The sequence below is a fragment of the Piliocolobus tephrosceles genome, chromosome 3 (genome assembly GCF_002776525.5).
Source record: "Piliocolobus tephrosceles isolate RC106 chromosome 3, ASM277652v3, whole genome shotgun sequence".
Taxonomy (NCBI): Eukaryota; Metazoa; Chordata; class Mammalia; order Primates; family Cercopithecidae; genus Piliocolobus; species Piliocolobus tephrosceles.
In genome coordinates this window covers 73260045-73279414 of record NC_045436.1, presented here as the reverse complement: position 1 = coordinate 73279414, position 19370 = coordinate 73260045, and the positions used below count along the sequence as shown (strand labels likewise).

The 19370-nt window shown below is 35.7% G+C and overlaps 1 protein-coding gene across 2 annotated transcripts in view; it reads right to left on the bottom strand.

The window, feature by feature from the left end:
- The window catches only part of GRID2 (glutamate ionotropic receptor delta type subunit 2), a 1491924-nt gene that overhangs the window by 348817 nt on the left and 1123737 nt on the right, over window positions 1–19370 (bottom strand). For both annotated transcript variants that reach the window (XM_023195441.3, XM_023195442.2), the window contains one exon: window positions 7776–7877. In XM_023195441.3, coding sequence (XP_023051209.1) covers window positions 7776–7877 — 102 coding nt within the window. The remainder of the gene's footprint in view (window positions 1–7775; window positions 7878–19370) is intronic.

The window sequence follows — 19370 nt, the reverse complement described above, 5'->3', positions numbered from 1 at the left end:
TGCTGTGGGAGCCACCAGAGCTTGCTGTCAGCTCCCTTCCCAGCTCCCTGCTGTGAGGGCTTGCACAGTGGAGTCTCTTGTCAAGTTTACTTACCCAACCCCTAAACTTGCCTCCAGGTTCAAGAGGCTCAAACGCTGAGACCTCAGAAAAGCTTGAACTTTGAGGTAGCGATGAAAATTCTGGAAGTCTCTAAGTAGCAACCACTTGGACAATATCCTTAGCAAAAAAATTGAGGACAATAACATTTCAGAACTATCACTGGAGGCATTTGTTTAGTTATATATTAAAATATAGAGTCTATTTAAAGCTAGCCTGGAATCAAACACAATTTGTATGAGACAATATAATTAATATATGAACTTTTAGATATTTTTTAAAATCATAATTCAGGGTGCTTTTGTTTTTCGTGCTGGGTTTTTTTGTGTGCATTTTTCCTCTAGGAAGTACCAGCTTCACTGGCAGAAGAGTTCCTCTGGTCCTCGTTAGCAGGTTTTCAAATTGAGGTAACAGTGACTGGGCCTAAAACTCATTATTCTGCAGTTTATATTTGTTTGTCTGCCTTAGAATCCTCCAGACAATCTCCCACAAAAATCTGAAGCTTGATGACAATGAATAATTAGATTTTTATGATCACTCGTGCTTTCTTTTTCTTTACTGACTTTACGCATCATAGTTTTACTGCAGAGATAATGTATGTAGAAGCACTGTTCATTTTGCTACCTGCTTTCACATGGTTTCATACAGTTAATATAGTAGTAACCCTTTGTGATTGGTTTTATTATTCCTCTTTTACAGATAGAAAAATTGAAGTTCAAAATAGCTTCTTGGTTTCCATTAATTCAAAGATCAATTAAGCAGAAAAACTGGTACAATACTAAAAGTCATACCTTTCGACCGCAAGCTCGGTGCTTTTTGCAGTGTATGCCAAAGCTTCTAAGTATAGGTGTGTTAAATAGAGGAGACTTGGTGAAATAAAGGCAACAAAATTGTTTGAAGTACTTTAAATGAAAAATAAATTACATATTATTTATTCCTTTGTTAAAAGGTATATTGAGAGGAAACTAAGTACATTGCTTCACTTCACACTGATGTATATAAATAACTAAACCTAATCTTCACTTTTTTTTTATTTGTACAAATGAAGACTCTGGTGCCTATATATCAGTCACGATGTCCCTCGGGGGGCGGGGGGGGGGGGGAGCAATTCCAAAAGGTGAGACTAATATGGATATTTTTTAGGAGAAAGAAATTACTCAAAATGATAACTCAGTAGGCAGCTGTCTGCTGAAGCCAGGAAAACAATCCTTCCTTTGGTGAGTTGCTTAGAAAAACCTACTATTCTCTCAATACATATTTTGGATATTGCTTTGTGGTAATGGTTTAAGATAAGCTATCTCTGTGTATTTCCTATCTCTGTGTGTATACTTCTATGATTGAGGCAACAGTTTTAATTTCGAAAGTAATTTTTCTCATTGCTGTTACTGTCCTGTGTTTTCTAACTGGTATATTTCCTACTGTCTTTTCTTTTGGAGTTATTCTTTAAAATAGTTATTCTCTTTGTGTGGCTTCTTGCCCAGTGATTTTGAATTTCCAGGAATATCCATTAACTTAATTTGTAAAAATACCATATATTATTTAATCTAAAATGTTTCCTATTGTAGGATGTGCAACTATTTTACACATCACTAATAAAGACAAACATGATGCTAATTATAATTGCAAATATAAGTTGAAGGATGCATCCTAATTTTAGAGATATTAAAATATGAAAAACTATGTTTTTTTAATTTATAAAATACAGAAAAATCTCTATCATAGTCTTTACCATAGACTTCCAGTCATACAGTTATATATGAATTCAATTTATATACTGAATTATTTTAATGGTAATTCTAGGCAAATGAATGCTGTATTGTGTATTTAATGGAGAAAAACTGCACTGCAGTTTTTCAAGACTATTTTGAGAGCTTTAGAAGATATCTTGCAAGAATCAAACTCCCTGGATGGGTGCGGTGGTTTGTTCCTGTAATCCCAACACTTTGGGCTGATTACTTGAGGCCAGGAGTTCAAGACCAGCTTGGGCAACATAGCGAGCCCCTGTCTCTGCAAAAAATAAATTAGCCAGGCATGGTGGCATGCACCTGTGGTCCCAGATACTCAGGAGGCTGAGGTGGGAGGATTTATTGAACCCAAGGAGTTTGAAGCTTCAGTGAGCCATGATCATGCCACTGTACGCCAGCCTGGGTGATGGAGTGAGACACTGCCTCAATAAAAACAAACAACAGGCCGGGCGCGGTGGCTCAAGCCTGTAATCCCAGCACTTTGGGAGGCCGAGACGGGTGGATCACGAGGTCAGGAGTTCGAGACCATCCTGGCTAACACGGTGAAACCCCATCTCTACTAAAAATACAAAAAACTAGCCAGGCGAGGTGGCGGGCTCCTGTAGTCCCAGCTACTCGGGAGGCTGAGGCAGGAGAATGGCGTAAACCCGGGAGGCGGAGCTTGCAGTGAGCTGAGATCCGGCCACTGCACTCCAGCCTGGGCGACAGAGCGAGACTCCGTCTCAAAAAAAAAATAAAAAAAAAAAAATAAAAAAAAAAAATAAAAATAAAAACAAACAACAGAAATCTCTCTAAAGTCAGGATCTTTGACTGCTTGTGTGAATTCATGAGTGAATGTATGTTCATTAGGGATGTCACATGTCTGTTTTAAGGCCAATCAAAGCAGGCAAATAAGAATTACTAATCAGTGAGCTCCTCCCAAATGCCAATTTATGGTTCTCAGATATCTTTTACTTGTTGCAGCATAGCTTCTCATGCCTTTCTTTTCATTTATAACCAATTCCTTTCCATTTTATTATCATAAATATTATGATTATATTTATAACTCAGTGATGTTTCCAGTAGTGTTTTTGTGAATTACCATGAAAACAATTGAATTACTTAATTGGTCATTTATCGGTCTCTACGTTGTACAACTCAGGAAGTTAAAAGGGGGAAAATCTTCATAATTGCTTTGTAGTAATACACTTGGACCACTTGGTAAGAAGTAAAGATCAGTGGACAAATTATGGAAACAAAGAGATCAGAAGAGACACCAAGCAGTAGAGCCTGCTTTTATTCTCACTCTTTTTTTTCCTCCATTTCTAAGACATATTTCAGTGGCTTTGGTGATGGTTGAATAGAAAGAAATCTATATATGAAGCAATTTAGGAAAATTATCCTAAGTTATCAATCCAACATATGCAATCCTCACATCTCAATAATTATACCAAATTTCATTTATACCTAACATGAGTCCATTCTGATTCAGAAGGCAGAATATCAGAGTGGCTGAGGACATGGCTTGTGGAACCAAGATCTCTGAACTTGAAATTTATGTCTGGATTCTGCTAGCTTATGGAGACAAAAATTTAGTTAACTCTTATGTACCCTATTTTCACCCTTATAATGTAATTAGTACCTCTCATATTAAATTTTATAAGAATTAAATAAGTTAATATATATAGCTTTCTTATAATAGGTCCTGCCAAATGGTAGATGGTGCTGGTTTTTCCCTGTTTTTCTTCTGGATTCACTGGGGGCTTCACTGCCTTGCTCCGTGTCCTGAAAGACTAACTTTCATTTTCTTCATTACTTAGGCTCCCATGACCTCTGACTTCTGGTTGGATTTGCAGTTGGAGACCGTGAAAAGAGATAGACAAGAGGAGTGAGATCAGGGTATCCCTTCTTCCCAGTTCCTCATAGCCTGATTTTGGTATTGGCAGTGATTCTCTTTCCTTTTCTGCACTGTAGCTCACTGCTACTGTGAATGGGGGTCTCTCTCCCATGGCTCTATCTCTTGCTTTGTCTGACAATACTGCTTCCTTCCCATGCCTTATCAGTCTTCATGCAAGCCAAGGCTTTCTGTGCATCTAGGTCCTGGTGACTCAGCACTCCTTGTTGATTCCATTAACACTATTTACATCTTCATCAGTAATACCTCTATTTCATTAATATCTTCAATGAACCATTTGCGAGCACCACTTATTTGCCCATGGGATCACAATCAGTAGAGTGCCAAATTGTGTAGTTTAAAATAAATATGAGGTTATTTCCTTCAAGTCAATAAAGCATTAACAGTCATAAGAATGGGAATTTCAAAACTTTGGTAAGGAAAATCAATTTTATTAACCTGGTGTAACTGATAATATAAAATTTCTTAAGGAAAGAGGGAGTGGGTAGAGCTGAGACTAGATTTCAGTTTCAATAGAAGAAAGGAGGAAATATCTTCTTCCAGGGTCTGTACACAATGGTCCTTTCCCTTTTCTCTTCTGGAAAGTGTTGGATGTAAATACTTGGAATATAAGAGGGTGGAAGGTTGTGTTTAGGTGACAACATCTAGTTGAGTATAGATCAAATCCTAGTTTCAGGGTTTAGTGAGGTAAAACATGAAGACTTGGGAGTTGCTGGGTGGGCTTAGGGGAGAGTGGTTCTCAGTGTTGAGTAGAAGAAGCTTACAAGGCTGTATAACTAAGAGCTAGACCTGAAAAGACGCTTGTAGAAAATAAATAAGAAGGCAATGACTGGTTTCCATTCTCACAGTAGTTACAGAAAGACACAGGAAGCATGCAAAATTCTTAAATACAATGATTGTATATTGTAGTAATGTAGTAAGTGTAACAACCTGTTACTCAACTGGCACCCAACTGATAAGTCCACCATAGAAGACTCGGAAAAAAAAAAAAAAACACACACACACACACACTGCTTCCATATCTCCAGTCACAAAACCATATTCAATATCTATGCAGGGCTAAGTTTGCAAGAAATAGAGATTAAGAGTCATGAAGGTGAACCTGGGGTATGCAGGCATTAACACTGTGTGAGGTGCTACTACTTCATGAACAAAAGAGTAATTGTTTTATTCAGCCTGGAAATGAATTTAACATAATTGTGCCTACAAGACTTCCCAATAAAACTCAGACTTAAGCATTTTCAACTCTCAAGTCAAACAAAATTCTATAGACACCTCAATTCTCATACTTATCACAGTAGGGCTGAAGATAGTATAATGTATCATTAAGAGGGAAGGGGTTAAGGTCTAGAATCTGACTTCCTGAATTCGAATCCTAACTCTGCTACTTCCTATCTGTAAAACCACAAGGCTCAGGTAATACTTACCAGAGCACTTGCCACACATAGAACCACTCCATGCATGTTATTCTTCAATTTCTTGTTGGTTCATATATTTATGAACATTTTACAGATAATAAGTAGCAGAGTTAGGATTCAAATTCAGGAAGTCTGATTCTAGACCTTAACCCCTTCCCTCTTAATGATACATCATATATATTTCAACTTCTGGATGTCTCTGTTTCCTCTTGAGGTTAGAATATTACCTATTTCCTTCTTGAGGTCAGAATATTACATATTTCTTGGGAATATTATGAGGACAACATAAGACAATACGTGCAAAAGACATAGTAGAGTAGCTTGCACAGTTAGTACAGTTAGCACTCCATATCCACAGGTTCTGCATCCGCAGACTCAACTCCATAGATTCAACAAACCGAGGCTCAAAAATATTAGGAAAAAAAAAACAATAAAAATAACAAAAATAAAAGTAATATACAATTTAGTAGAGCCACTACTTACATAGCAGTTACACTGTATTAGGAATTAAGAATAATATAAAATGCTTTAAAGCATATGAGAGGAGGTATGTAGGTTATATGCAAATACTATATCATTTTATATCAGAATTTGAGCATTTACAGATTTTAGTATGGGGGCTTCCTGGAACCAATGCCTCACAGACACCAAGGGTCAAACATATTTAATAAATCTGAACTGTTTTTCTCTGTGCGCATCAACCTAACAAGATTCTATGAATACTTTGAGGACAAGGTCTATATATTATTTATCTTATATCCATTACAGACTCTATCATATAGTAAGTACGAAATAAATATTTGCTTAAAACTGATTGAGGTTAATTGGACTTCAATATTTGTTTTCTTTTCTCAAAGAAAAACAAAGCACATATACTGTCTTTCATTGCAATCATCACTGGAGTTTTCATGTTAATCACTGGAGGAAAGACTATTAATAGTTTGCTGTACTTTAAATGTCTGTCTTTTTTTAATATTAGTGCATCAATGTAAATATATATCTACACCATTAGGTACATACAGAAGCAAATTCACATTTAAGTTGTGAAATACTTATAGTTATTCACCAAAAGCAATTGAGCCCTTTTAAAATAATAACTAGGAATAATTTATGGGCCACAAAAAAGAAGAATAGGTTACTCACTTGAATGTCCTTTCATAGAAAATATTCACAAATCCACTTTTTTGACAATAAAATTACATTGTATATATTTAATTTGTAATAAACAATGTATAAAGGGTAGCAATTGGTGTTACAAACTTTGATGAACATCCAATTAGCATCAACATATCAAAAAGTCCTCCTCTCCTATTTACTAGTTCTTCAGTTTACTTAGCCCACAGGAAAATCTTTTTCAAAATTAACAGCAAGTAGACTTTTCTGAAGAAAAATGAAGTAGTAACTATGGACTATTATTTTTTGACCACAGGCTATAAACTAGCACATGGTGAAACACATTGGAATAGCAAAGGAGAATGTATGCCTTCGTGGTTTATGGCTATTTAGACAGAGCCCATTTGAGTGTTTTACTGTTTAAGAATATTTCTATTAACATCTATTAATGTATCTATTAGGAGAGAAAACAGTAATGTATACAATTATGATAACAGTTACCATTTATTGATTTTTTAAAAAGTAAATGAAATTGTAACAGATCTTTCCCAGGTATAGGTAGACTCTCCTTATCCGTGGTTTCTCTTTCACCAGTTTCAGTTGTCCCCCAGTCAGCCATGGCCCAAAAAATATTAAATGAAAACTTCCAGAAATAAACAATTTATAGGTTTGGAATTTGCCATTGTTCTAAGTAGCATGATGAAATCTCACACCATCCCACTGACATGCCCTAGATGTGAATCATCGCTTTGTCTAGCATATGCATACTCTAGACCCTACAAGCCCTGCACAATGTGATTATGTTGGAAGAAAACATAAAACTATCCACAGTTTCAGGCATTCACTGGGGGTCTTGGAATGTATCCCCCATAGATAAGGGGAGACTACTGTAATCCTATTCAACATTCACAGAATCACTAGATGATAAACTCTATCAAGACAGAATTATATCTGTCTATTTTATTTGTCAGTGTCCTCAGTAATCAGCACTAAGTCTGGAATACAGTCAACAATAGATGCCGATTAAACAACAGCTTCCCTTTGAAGTAGGTTCTCAGGAGAAAAAGATTCTTAGTTTGTTAATATTTCACTATTACAGAATGTACATTTTACAAAATCTACCATTGTTTGGCATGGTCAGGGTTATGTTCATTTATAGTTTCAATGTTCACTGTATGTTCTCTATTTATGTTCACTATAGTTTCAGTGAAAGAAGGCCTGAGACATACCTTTACTTTATCATGTGTAGAAAACTGTAGAAGAATGGAAATTGAGCCTAAAATGTCTAAGAAAATTCCTAACACATGCACTGTAATTAAAAGTCTACAAAACTGTGATCCTGATCAAGTAAATTGAAGGCTGTAAAATACGACCATTAAAAAATCTTAGAACGTGTATTTAGTATTGTCAAAAGCTCTTTTAAGATTATGCCATCAGTTAATAAAAGAAAGAAATGTAGGATAAAGTAACCTCCAAAAGTCAAAACCACAAGGTTCAATAATACTCACCAGAACAGTTACCACACGTAGAACCACACCACGCATGTTATTCTCCAATTTCTTGTCAGTCAGTGACCCATTCAGACCTGTGACAGGATTCCAGCACCCAAGCTGAAAGATAAGACAGCTTTGGTCATTTTTCTGTCGGAAGAACAGTCCCATAACCTCTGTATAGCCCTTATGGAGAACTATGTGATAGCTCTTAGAATAATTGGTATAGAAAGAGGACTGCACAGGTTTTCTTTTTAAATAGGAAATGAAGTTATTAGAAATGCCATTTCTTGCATTAAATATCATCATATGGCACATGACAGTACCCAACATGCTTTAAGAGGCTCATTGAGGACATTTTACTTAATGAGGAGTTATATATACACCAATCACTAAGTCCCAGTAATGCACTAATTGGAAAAATAATAGCACATATAACTCTAACATAATGTCTATTTTAATATATCAATTACTGTAAGTTAGATTCTCTAATAGTTTCAATGGTTTTAATTTGATCTTTTATGGCTTTTACTGGGAAAATAGACACTTTTTTAATATGGTTAGAAGGAGAACTACTTGTATTTGAAGAAAAAATCGTGTGTATGGCTTTGTTTTCAAAGTATTCATAGCACGTAAAACAATATGATTTGCCTTTTTGTCAGTGTTATCAATTTGCTTGGAATATTTTGGCAGAGCCTTTCTCTTAAAGTCTTGCAATGACTCACTGCTCTTTACTCATCCAAATAGTGGTTCAGGTTTACGCTCTTACGTAGGCCTTATCTCTTGGAATATATAAATCTGAAGGCTACCAGTTTTTAAATTACTGTCTATATATCTGAATGGGATAAAAATTGATGACTCTCCATCAAAAATAAGGAGAAAAGAAAGAGATGATTTGACTTGAATTAGCAGATAACTGTTTACAGACGAAGGCTGCAGAGAGAGAGAATGTTGTAATGCACATCTTGCGAAGAAATGTCCTATTATTCATCCTGAAAGCAGCTCCATGAGCCTTCACATTTAGGAACATATTCTGCATGTGCAAACTTAAAAATGTAGCAGATCTTTAGTCATATTCAGAGACTGTTTTGCTTAACTGAATGGTCATGGGGCAAATGGTTATTTATGCTGTTTCCTCCTGATGACTGTGATTCATTTCTTTTTATTGCAGTTTTTCTGTAGCTTCCAAAGTCATCTACATACTGGCTGGCAAGTCTTCCCTACAAATAAACAATTTAGGTGCTTCTTATTAAAACCCAAGTTTCTCTTTGAGCTCCCCAAAAGGTGTTTAATTAAGAAAATTAAAATGTACATAATATATCTTAAGAGAAGGGAACGTCACAGTATAAACAGCAGAGCCAGCTTTTTCCTTATTAAAATAATTTAGAAAAGGCTGCTAATTGTTGGTTTCAACTGTAAAAGCACATTAAATTCATACAATGATATGTCATTCTTAGTTACATAAAAAGCCTAATTAGAACTTAGATCCAATTAGCAAATCCAAATGTGTTGAAAGTCTAATTATCAGAGACATTGTGGTCCTCTTGCCAAATTTAAAACTTTTATGAAATTTCTTTTGAGCTTTTCTCTTCTGAGGTCAACAAAAGTCTATCTTCAATTGCATTCCCTGATGTGTGCTTTTTCTAATTACTTCCTCAGGAGGATTTTACTTTCCTAGACCAAATAAATATTGGTGGAAGAAGTGATCTATAACATTAAGTGAAGAGCTATTCCAATATGCTATCTCCACATATAACAACCATATAACTTAATTTTAAGTTTCACAAATAGCTTTTAGGATATAATCTTGTTCATGGTAAATATGTCTAAGCTGCCAAAGCACACACAGGAATTTCTTTTCTGTCCCCTTTAGATTTGTCTCTTAAGTTTGGTGAACCTATTGTCAGTTTGTGTAAATAAATGACATCTATTAGCACCAACTGGACTGTACCATTTTGGTGTACTGAATAGTCAAAAATATTAGCAACTGGATTAACAGTGAAACTTGAGCCATTTGTTTCAACAATGCTATGGACAAACATTTACAAATATATAATTTCCAGTTTCTTCAGAATGATGTTTTCTTTTAAACATTACTGAACATGGTCAATGGTTTTATAATTCTAAAGCACTCTAGTATTTGGAGGTTCCAAATAACAGCAAAAAAGCATCCAAGTAGGTAGAATAGGTAAATATATCTCATCTTCTGACCTAGGCAGTGACTTAAACATTATTTATACCATGTATAATATTTATTTTCATTTAAAAATTTGTAATATTTAGCTAGACTCTCTCATATGTATTATAAGACAATAATTTCTCTCCATTGCTTGACAAAGACTTTTCACCTTTCTATGTTCTCCTTTTGTTTTTTTCCGTCTGACTCATATGTCCTTTGATAACAGTATTTGTACAGTTGTTCTTCTTAATAACAGTAGTCTAGATTTTAGGATTGGTAAGTTCCACTTACTTAACTTAGTTCTTCCTTCAAATGTACAAAGAAAACTTTAATGTTTCCTAAATATTAGCTGTGGATGTAAAGAGCTAGGATGCTCAAAGACTGAATTTGGGAGTAAAGAATGTTTAGGATACAGATTATCTGGAAAACTAGAAATAAAGTACATTCTCTTATCACATATCATAACGGGGTATAACTAAGAAATTATTAAGGAAATAAAACAATACTTATTTCCTGTATTGATTACATTTTGAATGCTGTTTAATACTTTCTATGTGTCAGCCATGGTGCTGAGCTTTTTATACATGGAAGCTCCACAATGACCATATGAGAAGGTGCTCTTACAATTGTTATTTAATAGACAAGAAAACTAAGGACTTCATTAAGATCACATATTTACTAAGAGGTGAAATTAGTATTTAATTCAGTTCTTTTTAAAGTCCAGATACAGCATTTTTGATTGAGGTATGTTTTATAGCTTATGAATCCTTTTCATAAATGTGATCTATTCAAGGTAGGTAGGGAAGATATTTCTATTTTATAGTAAATGACATTGAGATTCAGAATTGTTAAGTGTTTGGTTTTATACTCCTGGGCTCAAGGGATCCTCCCACCTCAGCCTTCCAAAATGCTGGGATTATCGGTTTAAGCCAGAGCACCCAGCCTGGATTTCTCATTTTAACATTCCTTAATTTCTGTTCATATCCACTTATCTCCTTGAGGTTCATTTCAAGCTTTTTTGATTATAAAAACTTTCTTTTTCAATAATAAGCAATAAAGATGAATTAGATTCATACAGATTCAAATTGAGTTTGTATCTGCAACTGGTAATATTTCTTGTTGCATAGCAAGATTGACAGGCACAGTGATTGATAAAAACTAGGAGAACTTCACTTAGGTTCAAGTGTGAGGCTTATCTAACAAGTCCTCTGGTTTCAATGTCTGAATTCTCATTAGTTTGACTTCTCTGGCTATGTGGAGATGGTTGTTTTTGTCTGCTGTGTCTTTGCTTTTGTTTCTTTCTTTTTTTTTTTTTTAAACAATGAGTCCAAGACTAGTAAAGATAACACATAAAAAAATCTCATACCATCTATTTAGCTGAGTGCTTCCTAAATAAAAAACAGTAAAGGTGGCCCCTGCAGCACATGAGACTTACAGAAAGTCACACCGCCGATGGCAAAACAAGATTCACTATTTTTTGTGGTCTGGCAGTCTGAAGAAAATTTAGAAGGGATAAAAAATATAAACCCAATTCAATTTCCTTTCAATTACAGAATATTGATTTCCTATAGTATTTTCTGGTTATTGATTTCCTATAGTATTTTCTGTCATTTTAAGACCTTAAAATGCCTAGTGCTTTAATTATTTCCTTCATTGGAGCTTTGGCAATAATACTCTTGTAACATTATGTTAAAATCAGTGTAATATCTTGTGTTCTACAAACTGGGTTGATGTATTTGCATGAGCACAGTCGCGTGCTCCTAACATTATGTGTACTAATGATCAAGTTTTCAATATTTACTCTTTCTTCCTCAATGTTTCCACTTCTTATTTTCCATGGGCTGTAAGGGATGACTTGTGACTCTTGGGTTTAACATCATTATTTTTCAGTCAGTGTTATAATGTCAAAAAGAGCTGAACTGCTCAATTTTAATTTTACGCTCAATAGTTTGTAGGCTTTAATAACAGGAATCAGGAGAGTTCTTAATTGAATACCAAATGGAATTCTCTCCATTTATTAGCTTGTATTCATATGGAACAAATGAAGCCTGTCTATACCACCAATGCTCCAGCTACCGGACACAAAATATCCACTGCACTGAGGGCTGTATGCTACCAGCCATAATGTTTTGTTTACTTGAATTCTCAGCTTTCTGACAAAAAGAGGGAACAAAAAGTCATAGGCAAAGCAGCTTAAAAGCCAGCCACTTAGAAATGTGCAGCATTTATTTGGTAGATATTACTTCTGTAATGGGATAGAAAGTGTAAAAAATACATATGGCAGGTTGACTCAGATACATGTTTTATAGAATTAAATTGGAATGTTTTCCACTTTGACATGTGAATGAATGCAGTGTGCCAGTAATCTCTCCAATGATAATTTTCTTTATGGCATTTCCACCTGCAAAATAGGTTCCATTTGTAAAATGTGCTCCCTAGAGGATGATTATATGCTCCTAAGATTCTATACTACAGTATGGTCATTACCATAAAGTAGTAGTCGTTCTTGAGATTATGTGGAATAGCCTTAGCACTTGAGTTTCCTTCAGGAGAAAATGTCTTTGCAAAGTCAGAAAAAAAATCACATGGTTCAACTACTTTTATCTCCCTGTTTCACTACTGAAAACAGAACCTTCATATATGTAACAAGATGAACTTGTTAACTGATTCCTACAAATGAAGAAAACATGAGAACCAGTATATATATATATATATACACACACACACACACACACAAATGTATATACATATATCTATATATAGACATATTTGTATAAATACATATATATATATATATCTATATACACATATGTATAGCCCACAGATGTTTTATGCAGTCATGATAATCACTCTATTATCAACTGGCATTTAACTGATTTAATGATATTCTGCTGTTTGTATAGGTTTTCCTTTCTTTTATAATTCTGGTGTAAAATTACCATTACACTACATGCAGAGGCAATATATCATACCGGTTCAGATAAGAAGCTCTAGAAGAAAACTGATTGAGTTCAAGTACCCGCTCTAACACTTACTTGGTGTATGCTGTTGAGTTTCAGTTTTCTCATCTCTCAAATGGGAATAGTAAAAGTGACTTCTTCATACAGTTTTTGGGACCACTAACTGATTTAAAATATGTTAAGTGTTTAGAAGTGTTCATGACACACTGAAACTAAAGAAGTGTTTATTATTTTTCCTATATAATCAGAATTATTTTATTCCTTGCTGAGTCTCATTCTTTGGGTGACTTAGTAGTCTGAGTGATAAAACATGCCCTTAAAGCCGTGGCTTTCAACTTTTGTTGACTATTAGAACATTTTCTTGACTATTAGAATGGAAAGCTTTAAACAATTCTGATGCTCCATCCAAACCCCAGGACTGTTAAGTCAGAATCCCCAGGAGTGTACCAGGCATCAGCAGTTGAAAAGCCTTTCCAGGTGATTCCAATGTGCAGCCACGGTTGAAAACCACTGTCCTAAAACTTGCTTCAGGCCAGGTGCGGTGGCTCATGCCTGTAATCCCAGCACTTTGGGAGGCCAAGGCGGGTGGATCACCTGAGGTCAGGAGTTTGAGACCAGCCTGGCCAACATGGTGAAATTCCGTCTCTACTAAAAATACAAAAATCAGCCGGGTGTGGTGGCACATGCCTGTAATCCCAGCTACTTGGGAGGCTGAGGCAGGAGAATTGCTTGAACCTGGGAGAGGGAGACTGCAGTGAGCTGAGGGCACCACTGCACTCCAGCCTAGGCAACAGAGCAAGACTCTGTCTCAAAAAAAGAAAAAGAAAAAAAAAAAAAAAGAAAAAAAAACTTGCTTCAACCCACAGGGAATGCAAACTCATAGAATGGCTACTTAACCTCTTTGAATAAAGTCACTATTTTGACTGGTTTCATTTGTGAAAGCTAAGTAGGGATATTGTCTCAAACTACTTTTTAATAACAAATATGATATGAATCTATAAACTATGTGCCAGAATGATAACTACTTTGTCCACAGTTGTACTCCTAGCTCTTATCGTAGTTTTGTTGTATTGGTATGTGGCAGGTTCGAATAAACAAATCCATGATTTAAAACTCCTACTGTCTTTTTTTTTCCTTCTTTTTTTTTTGAGACGGAGTCTCGCTCTGTTGCCCAGGCTGGAGTGCAGTGGCATGATCTCGGCTCACTGCAAGCTCCGCCTCCCGGGTTCACGCCATTCTCCTGTCTCAGCCTCCCGAGTAGCTGGGACTACTAGACGCCCGCCGTCACGCCCGGCTAGTTTTTTGTATTTTTAGTAGAGACGGGGTTCCACTGTGTTAGCCAGGATGGTCTTGATCTCCTGACCTCGTGATCCACCTTTCTTGGCCTCCCAAAGTGCTGGGATTACAGGTGTGAATCACTGCGCCCGACTTCCTACTGTCGTTTTTATTCTTCTTTTGTTTTGGTTCTCCAATTCAAGCTGAATGAAAAACCAAAATGTTCCCAACTAGACACCGTGTCCTAATATGATGAAGTTTTCACGATTCTTCGGGGTCATTGCCCTCCCTCAAATTCTATTAGCTTTCCTTTTCTATCTGATCAGAACATTATTATTTTTTTCTAATATTATTTTAGCATGTAATTATTACAACCTGATAAAAGTTGCTGGATTTTCTTCTCTTCTATTCCATTCTACCTTGAGACATTTTAAGGTGTTCATTTTAAAATCGCATTAAGTTCTCACTGTCTTTCCTATCTCCTCCATTAAATAACTACTTAAGGTCATGGGTATCATGTTAATCATTTTTCTGTCTATGACAGTGCATTTTACCATGTTTTGTACCAGTAACGTAATTATTTTTATGAAACTGACAAGGTTAATGTAAAGTATTTCTATTGCAATTTAGATCTTTACTCCTAAACAATAAAAATCTCAAGCTCAGCCATCTCCTTATATTTCACTATCACTTCACTGTCTCTACTTAGATACCTCAAAGGGAGCTCAAATATCTCTAAGATTAAGCTCATTATCTATCCCTACTATCAGCTCAGCCCCACTAGCCAAAAATCAAAGTGTCAGTCTCACCACCTCTCAGATCCAATCCTTTGCCCTAGTCTGCCAATTTCACCTCTTTAAAAAAATCTCCTGAATCTATTTAACTTGCTCCTTCCTACCATACTAGCCGAAGCTAACTTCATAGCTTCCCTTTACAGTCTTTCATTGCAAACATAAATTCAGAGATTACAACATCTGCTTAAAGTCTTGCCACAGTTTTCCAGTATTCTCAAGATAAAGGCCAAACTTCAGATGTGGCCTACCAGAATTTGCATGATTTGGTATTATTGATATTCACAGACTCATGTCATAACACATTCCCTCTCGTTCTTTGAATTCCAACCATATGAATCTTCCTATGGTTTCTTGAGTAAGACATAACCCTCCTACCTTGAAAATTTAAACATTGTTTCTGAAGCACTGACTAAAGTGTATCAGAATCACTAGGGGAGTTATAAAAAAAAGATCCCAACACCAAAGCCACACCCCATGCCAATGAAATCAGAATCTGGGCATGAAATCTAGGCATCATCAGTATTCTGTAAAGTTATGAAGATGATTCCAAAGTACAGCCAAATTTGAGAACCAATGGTTTTGAATATACAGTTTTCCTTGATTGGAACAATCTTAGGACACCAGCGATTCTTTAATGACTTAGTAAAGTCATTTTTCCTCATCCTTTAGATCTCCATATAAACACCTGTAGTTTGGGGTAAACTCTCCTCGATCTCCTGCCCCCACCCCAGGCTACCTCATATCACTGTAATATAGAATCATGTTCCTCTATTTACAGTAGTATTATAGTTAAGTTTGTTTAATATGTATTTTATATATATTATGATTAATATTGCAGCAATTATCTATACATGTCCATGTGTTCAAGAAAAATTCCCGTTTTGTTTCCTCTCCCCATTTATTAAATACATAATTCTTGGCACAACGTGAGACTTCAATTTTTATTGGATACTAAACAAATTTAGATGATTTTTAAACAAGAAACTTAATACATTTACAGTGATTGTGCATCATTTCTTTCCTTCTTTCTTTCTTTTTTTTGAGATACAGTCTCGCTCTGTTGCCCAGACTGGAGTGCAGTGGCAGGATCTCAGCTAACTTCAGCCTCCGCCTCCCAGGTTCAAGTGATTGTCTTGCCTCAGCCTCTCAAGTAGTTGGGATTACAGGCACACACTACCATACCTGGCTATTTTTTGTGGTTTTAGTAGAGATGGGGTTTCACCATGTTGGCCAGGCCGGTCTCAAACTCCTGACCTCAGGTGATCCACCCACCTCAGCCTCCCCAAGTGCTGGGATTACAGGCATGAGCCACCACACCTGGCCTGTACATAATTTCTTACATGATGCTTTAAATAAATATCTCACTATATAGCCAACACTGTGTTACCAGCTATCAGCTGAGATTTTTCCCCCTTTTAAATTTAGATGGTGAATTTCCAAGTCTTCAGTGTGAGGAATAATGATATTACCTAACCCTGGAGAGAATAAAATAAGTTGTTTCATTGGAGCTATAATCTGAACAGTTATATACAAGCAACCATAGCAATAATAATAATAAGAGTAATACCTAATCTACGTTAGATACTTTTCATCTATACTATATCTCACTAGAAAGAGAACCACCAATATACCAATGAAATATAAACTACTGAACCTTTCGGGAGGATTTCTCCTAGAAATCCTCTCGAGGAGTCCAGTTCCAATCAAAAACCTCTGTATGATTTTGCCCTGCCCTAGGCAATACAAAGGCTTTGCCTGGCAGGCCTTCACAGAGGAAAGCTTCCGTCCCCAAACCAATTTGCACAGACAATGTGCTACAGTCTCTGATGGGAGTTCCAGTCAAGGAATTAGGACCCCTGGCCAGTCATGTTTTACACATATTTGCATTCTTAGCCCAGGAGCCTCCATTCAGAGGCTTCTTTACTGGGGACTCTGAGAAGAGGCCTTTCCAGCAGCCTCTGTCAAGACCTGCTTGTTGGGTGGAGTGGGTACCCTGGAGGACACTTTTCTCCATTCTGACTTAGTACTTGGTACTTTCCCATTCCTAGATCTTCCCCTTGCCTCTTCCCCTGCTCTCAGGTCCATAAAACCATAGGAACTTTTTGTTTGGGGTTCCCTTAGCAGTGAGGCAGTTCTCCAAAACTGGACTAATGCATCTGATCCTTGCGTGGTGCCATTTTGTAGGGAAAATGAAACATAGCTCAAGCCAGCACTTTCTTTCTGGACTCTTGACTATACTATCACAGTAAGTGGAATAATAGCTTAATTGTTACTTTAATTTTGGCTTGTTGTCTTAATTGAATACTTCCACATCTGGCAGCTCAGCCCTCCCCAGCTCAGCTCAATTCTTAACATCTCTTATTTAATAAAGGTGGTTTATGTTTACTGAAGACTTCTTATGAAGCAGGTATTGTGCCAATCATTAGATATTATTTATCTTTTTTCTATAATCCTATAAGTATTATCCTGATATTATTATAATTTTGCTTATTTTACCAGATGTGGAAATTGAGAATTAGAGGGATTAATTTACCTGTTCCAGGCTACTCATCTAACAAATGACATAGCCAGGATTTGAACATAGGCAGTGTCGCTCCAGAAACTGCTGTCATTTTTTACATCAATGAGACATATTTTAGAGAGGAATTAGAGCAAGCGTCATGCAGACAGCTGTAATAGTTTTAATTGCTCACTTCTCAAGTTCAGCTTTGTGTTTTGAGGTCCTTGAGAAAAAAAAAAATATATATATATATATATATATTTACAATAAACCCTTCTTTTTTGCTTCAACTATTCAAATTTGGTTTCTTTCATATGAGGCCAAAAAATTATATCTAACATATATGGACAGTATGGTAGATTTTGTGACTAAATATCTAACTCAACATAGAGAAAAGAAGATATTTTTGAAAGCCAGATAAAGAAGTAAAGAACATTAGGATGGGTGGTTAGATTTTATTTCCAGTAAAATCTGTTTTTTAAAAACCTTAGTTTCTTTATCTGAAAATGAAATGGTTTGTTAATGAAAAGGATTCTAAACTCAAAACTCACAGCTTATTACTGATTGGGTTTACTTTGTGAATTTTTTTTATATTATCAGAAAAGCAATGCAAAATATATAAACATTGTTGTAAGTATTATTAGTAGTGAGGATGAGTGATATCTATAAAGGGGAAGCTTATGAAATAATTTATGTCCCTTACTAGACTGCAAGTTCCATAGGCAAAGATCTTTGGCTCTTCTATTCACTGATGTACGGCAAGCACATGGAACAGGCTTAGTATACAATCACACACAATGAAAATTTATTGCATGAATAAATGGGTCTTATTTTTCTCAAAGAAAGAACTAAGTCTCAACAGCATAGAAGAGTTTTGTGGCATGCAGGTTTAATTTCAAGATGAGAAATAAATCAGTTAATCTCATAAAACATCTAGTTTTGTGATTCTACAATTGTTTAACATGATTGGGTTCACACAAAGAGTCATCCCTGTGAGGAACAAGAGAGGGCTTCTTATTCAGGTTTTCTAAATTACTCTCGCTAGAGATAGTACAATCAACCATTGCAATCAGTTTATCTGATGCTAACACCGACATGACACTTGTCTAGGTCACTGTATGATTCTTCCTTTCCAGCTCCCTTGCTATCAGATGCCTTGCTCTTGCTGAAAATGTGGATGGAGTTCTTGGGTTTCATTGGTAACTATGAATCATCAAATGAGGAAGTACACCTCTGAGCATTTTTATCAACTTTGAAGACAATTTTCATTTTATTGCAGAGTATTCCAACATTTAAACAATTGAAACTCCCATAAATCATGAACTCAACAGGCATGCTGAAAATGCTAGCATATTTCAAAAAATAGTCATTTTTTTCCTTGTGGATTTATGGGTTCTTCTAATTACTCTTTTGTTAATCCTCCTAAATATGCTTCCCATATCTATGTCCATTCACAACTCTTAGTTATAACCGTATATGTATGATAAGCATGAGAAAGTCAGGGGTATTTGAAAAAGGAGGCCATTACTAAGTGATTGATATGCAGCAAGAAATAATGCGGTGTATGATATGCAGCAAGAAATAATCGTGTGGATAATACAACCACCGTGCATTAGTGTAAATACATTATTCTCCCACCACTTAAAATTTACAATTAAGAAGACAATTATTTATTAAATACCTACTATGCTGGTTTTATGGGATACAAGGAAATATAGAACATCATCTTTAACCTCCAAGAGTTTGTGATTGTTTTTGAAATGACAAAACAGGACAAATTTTTTAATGACAACAAATTCCACTAGGCAGTACATGACTAATTCCCGAACGACTGATATGAATAATAAGTGCTAAGTATTTTACAAAGGAGATATTCGTGAGAAAGGATCAGATGTCATCAAAGAA